Here is a 12384-nt window from a genome sequence, read left to right as displayed (position 1 = left end):
CAGGGGAGGAAGTGGAGTCCCCAAGGAGGAGAGGGTGTCCCCCAACCCCTGGTGAGTGCACCTGCCCTGGGCGCGTCCTGCAGAGATTCTGTCCTTCAGCCAGCCTGGGGAGCGTCCTCCACGAGACATTTGCCCCTGTCCCCTAGAGCCGGAGGTCTGAGCCAGCTTCCCTGTGGGCTGCCACCGTGCATGAGGGGCGGAGCCCCTGGAGGGCGCTCGGCACCCCCAGGCATGGTAGATTCAGGACCAGATGGTGAGCCAAGCCCCTCCCAGGACGGAGGCGGGCTGCTCGTTGAATGGAGCGATCGTGTGACCCACAGGGGGTCCTCGGCAGCTCTTCCCCCGTAGCCACCCCCACTGTTCATCCTGGAAAAGGAACCCCGAGAGCGTGCTGGCTCCGTATCAGCCCTGCATGTAGTCCGTGCACGTGAAGCCCCAGTGACAGCTGCGGACATCCAACACCAGTGTCAGGGCCTCGGTTCTCTTCATTTTAGCGTGTTGGTCACAGAACGGTGTCTGGGGGTGGCGGGGGGTCCCTGAGGGAGTGAGTGCTCCAGCATGCACAGGGTCTGTGCACCTCCTCGGGGCGTTCCAGCCCATGTGTGGACAGTGAGTTTGAGATGTGACAGCGGGACCCGTCACACACCACCCAATGCCCAGAGCCAGGGGACCTGCAGCCAGGCTCAAAGGGGAGTGAGCTTTCCCTGGGGCCAGTCGGCCTGGTGGCACAGGACAGCGGGGGAGTCCGAGTCCCTGCGGGGCTTGTGGACCCCCACCCAGGTGGCTGTCCCCACCTGGCGCCTCTGACTCAGCAGGACCGGCGGGTGGGGCAGAGAGGGTATACAGTCGCCCAGTCCTGGGAGGCTGCGCTTGGGGTGGCCTTTGGGGTCTGAATCCTGGGCACTGTCCCTGCTCGGGCGTGCCCCCTGCCGGCGGAGGGTGACAGATGCTGCCGGCTCAGCGGTGAGAACCCTTCCCTGCCCCCCCCCCCCACCACCACCACCACCACCGCTCAGAAAGCACACATCAGATTCCTTTCTAGAAAGCGGGCTTCCGGTAGAGTGACAGCCGTCCTCTGCTAGTACCGTGGAACAGAACTTTATCCAGGTGTTCTGGAGTTGCTGGATGACATTTCCACCTAGCTGGGACTTGGTCGCTGTGGTAGTATTTTGAAAAGACCGTTGCTAAGTGCGGATGGCCATCACACCTGTATGCTCCTTGCACTTTTCAAGGAAACAGCAGTGAGTCGGAGGAAGACCACAGTGCCGGGAGCATGCAGGGCCAGGCCCTCCCCAGCACACACCGGGTGCCCGATGCCAAGCTCCAGCCCCTGCACACCAAGATGGACGTCATCAAGAAAGGGCACGCCAAGGACAGCCAGCGCTACAAGGTGGACTACGAGTCCCAGAGCACGGACACCCAGAACTTCTCCTCCGAGTCCAAGCGGGAGACGGAATACGTGAGCCTTCTCCTCCCGGTGGGCGGTGGGCTGAGTGTGGAGGGACCCTTCCCACTGTGGGATCCCACGGGGGTCAAGGTGGAATGACGTGGGTAGGAGCACCTCGGGGCTGGCGGTGTTCTGTTCACCTGCTCTCCGAGTCCCCTGGCCTGTGGCCTCTCCCTCCCCCCCAGTCCCGGGCCTCGCTCTGGGGACCTCACGGGAGAGGGGAGCCATGGTTGGGGGGTCGTGGGGATCGCATGGCAGGTCCCTCCACGGGTGCGTGGGGTTCTCTGAGGCCGTGCGCGCTCCCGAGTGACCCGTGGCTCGCCCCACAGGGCCCCTGCCGCCGGGAGGTGGAGGACACGCTGAACCGACTCAAGTTCTTGGACATGCTTAGCCCCAGGGGCATCCACATCCCCAACTGTGACAGGAAGGGCTTCTACAAGAAGAAGCAGGTGAGTGGCATCCTCCCCAGCCTCCCTCCCCCGCTCCCTCCGTCCACACCTCCCCGCTGGTCCGCAGAGCCGGGCACCGCTGCCTCGGGGCCCTGGGTTAACTGAAGGGACACGGGGTGACGTTGTGAATAACCGTCACAGGGACATGAGGTCGTGGGCCAAAAAGCCTCCCTGGGATCCCCTGTTGGTCCCCCTCCGGCCCATCCTTCCCAGGAGTCCTGGCACGATGGAGGCCAGGCTGAGTGCATCTCCGGAGATGAACTGTTCCGCGACCGCAGCATCGCAGGCGGCTCTGCACTGGGACAGTTCCCACCATGGTGGCTGCAGAATGAGCAGGGCCATGGGCCTCCTGGTCTCTGTCGCAGCTGTTTGCCACCAGCCATTAGGCAGCAGCTTACCTGCCGCCTGCGTATTCCCATCAGTCCCTTGCTCAGCAAAGCCGCGCTGAGAGCCCATCTGTGCGCCTCGGCGAGCGCTCTCGGGTGCCTCCCCCGGCATGTGGGACGTTCTCATCCCCGAGGGGCGCAGAACTGCCCCGGCCGCTTCTCCGGAGAGCCGCCTCCCCCTGGGCGTGAGAGCCTACTGTGCCCTTGGCCCTGGCCCTTGTGCCTGGCCCGCCCTCAGGGTTCACCTGTGTCCTGTGCTCTCCCGCAGTGCCGCCCCTCCAAGGGCAGGAAGCGGGGCTTCTGCTGGTGCGTGGACAAGTATGGGCAGCCTCTTCCCGGCTTCGACGCCCGGGGGAAAGGCGACATTCACTGCTACAGCATGGACAGCAAGTAGACGCTGCTCGCCACGTAAGCCGGGGGGCCTGGGCTCGGGGGCCGCGGCGGTGCGTCTCGGGAAGCGGGGACAGACCCTGCAGGAGGGTGCAGGGCCCCCCCCCGACCCACCTGCAGCAGCCCAGGGAACAGGGCCTGTGGTCAGGTTGTCTCAGAGGTGCTTGGAGACCCTTGGAAGATCTTGAACTTGGACTTGTGCACGTTCACACACACGCATACGGCGAAGTCCAACGCCCAGCCTTCCCCACACCGCTGCTGTGGCTTATCTTCACAGGCAGGCTGTTCTAACCCTCGAGGACTTGTGAAAGGAACACGCTTCTCCCTCACAAGTGTGGCTGGTTTTTCTCTGTAAAATGTTCCGGATATTTTGATAGTCTGTGATTGATACCATTGTAATAAAGTTTATTTTCACCTAACACAAATACGAGATTTTAAATGAGATTTATGACTTCGAAGACTGCGGTCGTGCTTGACACTCCTTTGTCTTTTAATAAACGGGAGAGCCATTGGAGAAAACAGAATAAATGTGTTTCGTCTCCGCAAGACAAATTTAAGTAAACAGAAGAGATTTTCATTTTTTTTTAAAGATTTTATCTATGTATTTGACAGAGCACACGTGGGGGTGGGGGAGAGGGAGAAGCAGGCTCCCCGCTGAGCAGGGAGCCCAGTGCAGGGCTCGACCCCAGGACCCCGGGATCACGACCTGAGCCGAAGGCAGATGCTTAACTGACGGAGTCACCCAGGCGCCCCAAAATTTTCATTTTTAGTTACAAGTTTTGTTTCCCCACAAATCGGAAGGAAATTTAAGGTTCTGGGTGAGACTCGGGGTCGGTGGCCTCTGCCTGAGTCTCCCCTCTGGCAGGTGCTCCTTGGTGACAGTGTAGGGGGAGCCCCCCACCCACCCGCAGCCGGGGGTCTCGCCCCCAGTGTCTCCCGGCGGGAGTTGAGCCTTCCAAGGTCGGGGAGTTATTTCAATACATTTCTTTTTCTGTTTGTTTTAGTTAATGTGGAGCTCAGAAACGCCTAATTTTGCACAAAAGACTGCCAAGGACACGATCAGCATCTGGCTACAGCCTCAGTTTATCTTTCTTTTTGTGGTGAATTGATTTTTCTTTTAGCCAAAGTTTAGAAGGAGCTGTTCGCAGCGCCTAGGGTTCTTGTAGATGGTGAACCGGAGCGTCTTCCACTTCGCAGGAGTCGATGAGACGCGGCCGGGTTTTTCTTGCTTCCTCCAAACATACGCGTACCCTGCAGCATCGCGCGGCCGGCCCTCCCGCGTCCCGGAGCGCGCCCACGCAGCCCACCCTCCACTTCCAGACCCCGCGAGTGTCGCTTCTGTAGAGTGCACGCCTCGTCCCCACTCGGTAAATGAGCACAGGCCTCGGCGAGGACGGGGAGCCCCGCAGCCTGGTGTCTGGACATCCCGGTGCACCTGCCGGGGGCGGGGCTTACAGCCAGGAGGCCCCGCCCCGCTGATCCTGGGGATCTTCAGGTGGGCGCCCTGGGGAACAGCAGAGAGAATAAGTGGAGTCTTACATGTAAAAAATAAAAAAAGACCAAGAATGTTCCCGGGAAGTCTGGGAACCTGTGAAGACAGGTGTTTCTGACCCGCCCCCACCCCCTCCCACCCCCCCCCCCCCCCCCCCCCCCGGCCTGGCCTCTGCCATTGACTCCGCCCTTTTCAGAGGCCACGGAATTAGAGTAGGATTTTTCAATGACTGCAGACAATAGCATTTTTCCATTTAGCAATTCAAGAACGACTTTAGTTTTGAAGATAAACTTCTTAAAGGCAAAAATGTTTATTTTTCTGTCTCTCCCTTGTCCTCCTTGGCATGAGATAAAAAGAGTAAAAATAGTTGTTATCACCCAGCAAAGAGGGATGGCTTGTCAGGGACACTGGGGCCATCCAGAGAATCCCGTGCCCACTGCACTTGGACCCCCACCCCCACTTCTCTTTCTAAGTCACACATATATGCAGAGAAAGTATGTTCTTCATGAGGTGTTACCCTCCTATACGTCCTAGTCCAGATACGCTAGGACCTGTGCTAGAGAAGAGAAACACGGCCTCCACCGAGGGAGGGCGCTGGGGCCGGGCCCGGCTGCTTTCCCGGAGGCCGGGCCTCAGGGTAGGTGAGCAGGAACACCCCAGGGTGGATGCGCACAGCACACAGCCCTCCCTGAGAGCACGAAGGGGGGTCTCGAGACGTTCTGCCTACCTGTGAGCTTTCCTTTATTTTTTTTAATTAAGTTTTTTGGGGGAAAAAAAGGTATTTTTGAAAAGTTTGTCTTGCAATGTATTTATAAATAGTAAATAAAGTTTTTACCATAAGGAAACCCCTGTCCCCGTATTAGTGACTGGCTCTGGGTTTTGCGTCTCGTTACTAGGGAAATAATCCAGGAGAGAGTAAGATGTTCTGAGCACAGCTGAAGCCCTCCGTAGACAAATGCATTTGCCTGTCCCACCCCCGGGGATAGTAGCCCAGCAGGACCCCCGGGAGGCCTCTGCTGGTGCCCACGGAGGCACTGGGCCACACCTGCTGGGGACCTGCGGTTCTAGGAGGCGGATGTGGGCTCATTCCCGCTGCAGGAGTGCGCAGCAGATGAGCAGGTACCCCTCCGTGGCTGTCTGGCCTTTACTGCATTTAGGGGGTGCCCCCCGGGGACCTATCTTGTCACCACTCAGCGTTCAGGGCCAAGCAGGGCAGGCATGGAGCACACACTGGACGGCCTCCCCTGTGGCCCTCTCTTTCGCCCCTCTGCTTGGAGGGCAGTGGACGAGGCCGGAGGAGAGGTAGACCCGGAGGGTGCTGGGTGGGCTCCCACCTTGGTGGCCCTGGCATAATTATGCGGACGCCTTCAGGCACGGATGGCGAGCCTCCTGTCACAGAATGGCCTGTTCAGAGCCGGAACTGACCCTTTAAAGAAGCACCTGAGATGGGTCCACCCTGCAGAGCTGTATCGAGCTCTGTAGCTAGCGTGAAGTTCCGTAGGTCTTCGCAGAACACACGAGGAAGAGCATGGGAGAGGAGGAGCGTGGCACAGACGGTCCACCATCCACCGGCCATCCACCGGCGGGTGGGGGCTGTGCCTGCCAACCGTTGACCGGGAAGAGGGAGGGAGCCGGGGAGGAGAGCAGGCCCACGGGGGCAGCAGGTGCCGGGGGGCATGGGGTGCTTGGGGTGCACGAGTCCGGCAGGTGTCTGGGCCTCCAGGACCCGAGCGCCACAGGGCCTTTAAAGCCCCTGCAGGTGAGAGCCACGTGTGATGCCAACTCTCTAGGCCCCTGGGCCGGCCTTGCTGGGAGCGCGGCATCCTGTGCCCTCCTGAAGCCCCACTCGACTTTGACCCCTTTCCCACTCCCTGCCCTCCTGTCATGTCTGACAAACACGTGAAGCTGCACACTTCTGCTCTCCTCCCCACCAGCCCCTGGGAGTCCCTCCAGCCCCCACACCACGTGTCCCCAGCTGCCATCCCCCAAATACACAGAAATGAGCATGCTAGGGCGTGTGTGTCACTGGGCCCGGGGGACACAGCCGCTCCAGCGGCTCTCCGGGGTCCCCCGGGGTCCGACCAGCCAGCCACACGCGAAAGCGTGACCGTCACCGGTGTTGAGGAGGGTGTCATGGAAGGGGCTTCTCCGCCATGGCAAGCTGTCCAGAGAGGCTCGCCTCATTCGGCCGGACGCCTGGGACCCAGCACTCCTCCCAGACATGCGCCTGAAGGAGGTGCTGGAGGCCTGCACGTGGCACCGGGACGTTTTCAGCTGAAACACGTTCCTTGGAAAGGAGTGTGACGTCACCCACCTGTTATTGCTGCCAGCGATACGGAAAAATGCTCAGTGTGGGTGAACACGAGAGCAGATGCTGTCTGCCCCTGGGGAGCCGGAAGCCTGAGGCTATTTTAAGGGGGGTGCCCCAAGTCACCGTGTTGGGCAGGAGTCGGCCAGGCCGGTGATGCTCCAGCGGGCACCCCCAGGAAAGGGGCCGCTCTCCCTCTGCCCCCGCCAGTGCCCCTCCATGGCTCGGGAACTGTCAGCACCCGTCCCACCTGCTACAGGTGTCCCGAAGGAGTGAAGGCAAGGCAGGGCAGCGATGGGTCACAAGCGCAGGGGGTCCCTTCCACACGGGGAGGTGGCAGCTCTCCCGAGCCAGGCAGGTGTGAGTGACCCACTGCAGACTCCCGGTGCCGGACGCTTTCCCTCGGCCCCATCCTCCTGCACCTTAGCCGTGAGCTTCGGGTGGGGACACAGAACCACACGGCAGGGGTCGCTGATGCCCTAGGCAACGAGGGTTCACAAGCTGCAAGACCTCTGAGCAGCACAATTGTATCAGAAGGTAAACAAAGAAGTAGACCGGGGCACCTGGGTGGCTCAGTCATTAAGCGTCTGCCTTTGGCTCGGGTCATGATCTCCAGGTCCCGGGATCGAGCCCTGCATCGGGCTCCCTGCTCAGCGGGAGTCTGCTTCTCCCTCTCCCTCTGCCTCTCCCCACTGCTCCTACTCACTCTCTCTCTCTCTCTGTATCTCTCTGTCTCAAATGATTAAATTAAAAAAAATCTATTAAAAAAACAAAAAAAGAAGTAGACCATTTCCACTGGAAACAAAATCATAACAGTCCCTCCAGCACAGGTGTGAAGAGCGGAGGGAAGGTATCATATCACCACGTAGAACAGGAAACATAAAGAAGAACCAAATGGCAAGGGTGGCATGAAGTTTCTAATGGTTGAAACAAAGACCAAATATGTGGGATAAAGAGCCAGAGGCTGACTTAGTGAAGATCAAGTTGACCACCTGTCCTACAAGGAAGCAGGAAACACAGAAACTGCAAAATAAAAGGAACAATTGAGAGGAATGGAGGCTGGAAGCAGGGAGGTTGCGTCCAGACCACAGAAGTCCTGGCGAATATTTAAAGAAATAAGAGATACATTTCTCATTGTAAGAAAAAAAAAAAGAGAGAAAGACTTTAGGTTGATGGGCTCCACCGAATGTACAAGGGGATACAGTTTAAAAACACTGATGGGGGCGCCTGGGTGGCTCAGTCGGTTAATCGTCCGGCTCTTGATTTCAGCTCAGGTCATGATCTCAGGGTCGTGGGATCGAGCCCAGCATTCGGCTGCTCCACGCTCAGCAGGGCGTCTGCTTGAGAGTCTCTCTCTGCCCCTCCCCCTGCTCTCTCTAAAATAAATAAATAAAATCTTTAAAAGGAAAAGAAATAAAAACACTGATGGATACATTATGGTGAATTTGTAAAATATCAAAGCTTCGAGAGAGAAAGAGCCAGTCCCAGATACAGAAACAAGTGTGTGACCACGACTCTGGATGCAGGAAGGACAAAGGAATGACTCGAGAAATAGTCTCAGGCACTGAGGACACCCCCCCGGGAGGCGTGCCACCCCAGAGAAGCACACTGACAGCATTTTGGAGGAAGACCTCCTGTGGGAGAGTACGGATCCTGGATGTTGAAGGTAGAAGGTGGAGGGGGGTGAACGCAAACAACAAACGGAAATGCTATAAATGGATTCCACGGTCAGCACCGTGGAATCAGTGACTCCCCAGCGGCGCCAGCACTGTCCCCTGCCCCCCTCGCCCAGGACAGTGGGCAGTGTCCGCAGAGGTATCTGGCCCCACACCTGGAGGGTGCCCTGGCATCCAGCAGGTGGACGCCACGGATGCTGCCAAGCTTCCCACGACAGGACAGCCCTGCCACGAGCAATGATCCCACCCAAGATGTCACTCATGCCGACGTTCAGAAACTGATTTAAACAGATGTTAAGATTTGCCAGTTGAACAGAGAGAGGCAGATTCCTTTGTTAAAAATCAAGATACATTTTATTACAACAGACAAGGCTAAAAGTTAAAGGGTAGAAAAGTGATACCAGGGGGAAAAAAACCAACCAACACAAAGTATAGCAGCTAGTTCCATGAGAACAAACAGATTTTAAGACAGAGTGGTTTCTGGGGCACCTGGGTGGCTCAGTCGGTTAGGCGGCTGCCTTCAGCTCGGGTCATGATCCCAGGGTCCTGGGATCGAGCCCCATGTTGGGCTCCCTGCTCGGTGGAGAGTCTGCTTCTCCCTCTCCCTCTGCCTGCCTCTCTGCCTACTTGTGCTCTCTCTCTATCTCTCTGTCAAATAAATAAATAAAATAAAATCTTAAAAAAAAAAAAGAGTGGTTTCTTAGAGGTAGGGAAAGTCGCTACAAGGTAACAAGAGGGTAAATTAACCAGCAGTAGTTAGCTGTTTTAACCACATGTGCATCTAATAAGGTATCTTTCAACTATCTTATTTGAAAATTAATATAACAAGAATTTTTGCCCTCTTTTCGTTATTGATTGTTAAACAGACAAAAAAAAAATCAGCGGGGATTTAGGAGATCTGGAACCTCCAAACTACCCAGCTTAGCAGAACCAATTTACGTGGGGAAATTACAGACTACACGTCTTTCTCAAGAACCTACAGAGCTTTGAAAAATCGATCACATATCAGGTCATAAGAAAGCCTCAGAATTAAAAGAATAGATACCATGTACATGATAATTTATGACCATAATGTGATTAAATCGAGAATTAATGACAGGAATAATCTCCCTAGATCCCCACATTTTCAAAAATGGAAAAGCACAGAGATGAATAATTCAAGATTGAAGGAGGAACTAACCATCTTGAAATTAAAACTCTGTGGATAATGTTAATGATAATGACAAGCAAGAAGATCAAAAGAAATATATGCTCGAAATACCTACACCAGGTAAAGAAAGGGCCGAAAATCAGCTAAGTGATTACCTATGGTGCTTAGAGCAAACCCAGAGACCACACAAGCAGAGTTCATAAGGAGAAGGGTGGAAAGCAATCTCCGAGAAGAAATGAGATCAATACAGTCAAAACTTCTTTGAAACACCGAACAAAAGAGGCAAACACCTTTAAAAAGACTGTCAGGAACAAAGCAGTCACAGCTAATATTATGAGAGAAAGGGGATATAGCAGATAAAGCAGGAAATCCGCAGATTATTAGTATAGTATTAGAAAATACAATCAAAACTGTACACTGTCACCTTTGAAAACACAAATAAAACAAAATTCCATAGAAGTTATAATTTTGAGGAACAAATCAAAAGCCTGAAGATTCTTGGGACGCCTGGGTGGCTCAGTCGGTTAAGCGTCTGCCTTCGGCTCAGGTCATGATCCTGGAGTCCTGGGATCTAGTCCCGCATCGGGCTCCCTGCTCGGCGGGGAGCCTGCGTCTCCCTTTGCTTGCTGCTCCCCCTGCTTGTTCTCTCTCTCTCTCTCTCTCTCTGACAAATAAATAAATAAAATCTTAAAAAAAAAAGCCTGAAGATTCTTGTAATTGTGACAGCATTTGAAGGACTGGTTTAAAATATTCCCGCAAAGAAAACACCACGTCCAAATGGTCTCACGAGTCCTACTAAATGCTTGAGGAACAGAGCGTCCCAATCAACAAGAACTTCTTAAGAAGCTATAAAAGACCTTGATTCATCCTACAAAAGCAGTATAACCCCAAAACCAAAACCACACAAGGACAAAAAGGCAAAGTACCCACCTATTGTGCTCATCGATATAAAAATCCCAAGGAAATTGTTACTAAATCAAATCCCACAGTTCATATAAAAGGTATTATGCCATTTCCAACTTGGGTTCATTCCAGGCATACAAAATAATTTAATATTAGAAACTCTACAAAGAGAACAAATATAACTAATCACACGAGTATACTAAAGAGAAAAAGACATACAGACAGCAAGAACAGTTGACAAAATTCAGCACTATAAAAACTGTTAAGGGGCATCCGGGTGGCTCAGTCGGTTAAGCGTCTGACTCTCGATTTTGGCTCAGGTCATGATCTCAGGGTCATGAGTTCGAGCCCCGAATTGGGGTCTGCGCTCAGTGGGGAATCTGTTTCTCCCTGTCCCTCTGCCTCTCCCCCTGCTCATTCTCTCTTCTCTCTCTCAAATGAATAAATAAAATCTTAAAAAAAAAAAAAACATACTAAAAAAATAAGCATAGATGATATACAACTATATCCACAGTGAAGCAAGGAGCCATGTCCTCACTCTAAGTAATTGCCAGAATTGTGGTTTTCAAGTTGGCACACGAGACCATGGATCCTTCCTGCATTATTAAAAATAGAACAAATAATAAGAGAGCCAAATGCAGACCCATAATGGGAGGGTGCTATCAACCGGGGATTGTGATGAATCCTCACAGCTGATTAGAATGGTTCAAAGACAGCCCGGAAAGAGGCTGGAGCTGGGGAGCGCAGGTGACTCCGAGAGTCGCTAGCTCTCCGTGGTTCCAGCCAACTCCCACCTGGTCTTCCGGCTCCTGTGCCTTCTCCTGGAATCCAGCATAACCTCTGCCCCCAGGAAATTTTGTTTTAACAGCTTTGTTGAGATAGATTTCCCATACCATGCAATGCCCCCATTTGAAGTATGCAATTCCATGGCTTTGAGTGTATTCACCAACAGGTGGCATCATCCTCGCTCAGTTTCAGAACATTTCCATCACTGAATAAGAACCCCCGTACCCATCGGCTGTCGTCCGCCAGCCCCTCATCCCAGCCCTAAGCAACCACTCATTCCTTTCCGTCTCTGCAGCTTTCCCTATTTTGGACATTCACGTGAACAGAATCACATAACGTGAGGTCGTTTATGACGGGTCTCATTCACTGAGCATACTGTTTTCAAGGTCCATCCATGTTGTAGCATGCATCATTCCTTTTTATGGCCAAGTAGTATTTCTGTGGTATCGATACACGATACCGTGTTTATCCATTCATCTACTGATGAGCATTTCGATTAGTTCTACCTTTTAGCCATTATAAATAATACATCTAGAACATAACGTCTGTGTACGAGTTTTTGCAACGGACATATGTTTCACATATCTAGGATATATCTCTAGAAGTGGAATTGCCGGGTCCTATGGTAAATAGATGGGGAATCATTTCAGGAATGGCCAGACTGTTTTCCGAAGTGGTTGCACCATTTTATTTTCCCACCAGCAGTATGAGGGCCTGATTTCTGCACATCCCCACCAGCACTTGTGACCTGATGTTTTGATTACAGCCATCCTAATGCATGCAAAGTGGTGACTCACTGGGGTTTTGATTTGCATTTCCCTGATGACTAATGAGGGTGAGCATCTCTTCGTGCACTCAGTGACTGTATGTCTTCTTTGGAGAAATGTCTGTTCATATAATTTGCCCGTTTTTTAATTGGGTTGTTTGTCTTTATACTACTGAGTTGTAAGACTTCCTTATATATTCTAGATACCAGTATTATCCGATTTCTAATTTGCACATATTGTCTTTCATTCTGCAGGTGGTCCTTTTGCTTTCTTGATGGTGGCCTTTGAAGCACATGAGTTTTTAATTATGATAAAATTTGGTTATCTTTTTTAGTTTTGTCACTTGTGTTTTTGGTGTCATATCTAAGAATCCTTTGCCCAATCCGAGGTCATGAAGATTTACCCCTATGTTTTCTTCTAAGAATTTTATATTTTTAGCTCTTACATTTACATCTTTATGGATTTTGATATAATCTTTTTTTTTTCTTATTTATTTATTTATTTTATTTATTTGAGAGAGAGAGAATGAGAGACAGAGAGCATGAGAGGGAGGAGGGTCAGAGGGAGAAGCAGACTCCCTGCGGAGCAGGGAGCCCGATGCGGGACTCGACCCCGGGACTCCAGGATCAC

The 12384-nt window shown here is 53.0% G+C and overlaps 1 protein-coding gene across 3 annotated transcripts; it reads left to right on the top strand.

Annotated features, from left to right (window-relative positions):
* The first annotated feature begins 428 nt into the window (after window positions 1-428).
* IGFBP3 (insulin like growth factor binding protein 3) lies at window positions 429-4999 on the top strand. 3 transcript variants are annotated; one of them, XM_035026457.1, is made up of 4 exons: window positions 431-1459; window positions 1777-1896; window positions 2551-2690; window positions 3677-4999. In XM_035026457.1, exons 1-3 carry the CDS (start codon window positions 1274-1276, stop codon window positions 2674-2676), a joined length of 432 nt encoding a protein of 143 aa, XP_034882348.1. In that variant the 5' UTR covers window positions 431-1273; the 3' UTR covers window positions 2677-2690; window positions 3677-4999. The 3 variants fall into 3 exon arrangements, with proteins under 3 accessions (XP_034882349.1, XP_034882348.1, XP_034882350.1); XM_035026459.1 differs by lacking the exon at window positions 3677-4999 and adding an exon at window positions 2950-3179 and having other exon boundaries at window positions 1038-1459; XM_035026458.1 differs by lacking the exon at window positions 3677-4999 and having other exon boundaries at window positions 429-1459; window positions 2551-3179.
* Window positions 5000-12384: the final 7385 nt, after the last annotated feature.

The sequence above is a fragment of the Mirounga leonina genome, unplaced genomic scaffold (genome assembly GCF_011800145.1).
Source record: "Mirounga leonina isolate KUSES-001 unplaced genomic scaffold, KU_Mleo_1.0 Mir_199, whole genome shotgun sequence".
Classification (NCBI taxonomy): domain Eukaryota; kingdom Metazoa; phylum Chordata; class Mammalia; order Carnivora; family Phocidae; genus Mirounga; species Mirounga leonina.
This window is presented reverse-complemented; position numbering and strand designations above follow the sequence as displayed.

Coding starts and splice junctions, on each gene's coding strand:
- IGFBP3 (XM_035026457.1), top strand. CDS start 1,274: ATGCAGGGCCAGGCCCTCCCCAGCACACACCGGGTGCCCGATGCCAAG. Junction 1,460..1,776: donor CCAAGCGGGAGACGGAATAC/GTGAGCCTTCTC, acceptor CTCGCCCCACAG/GGCCCCTGCCGCCGGGAGGT. Junction 1,897..2,550: donor GCTTCTACAAGAAGAAGCAG/GTGAGTGGCATC, acceptor GCTCTCCCGCAG/TGCCGCCCCTCCAAGGGCAG.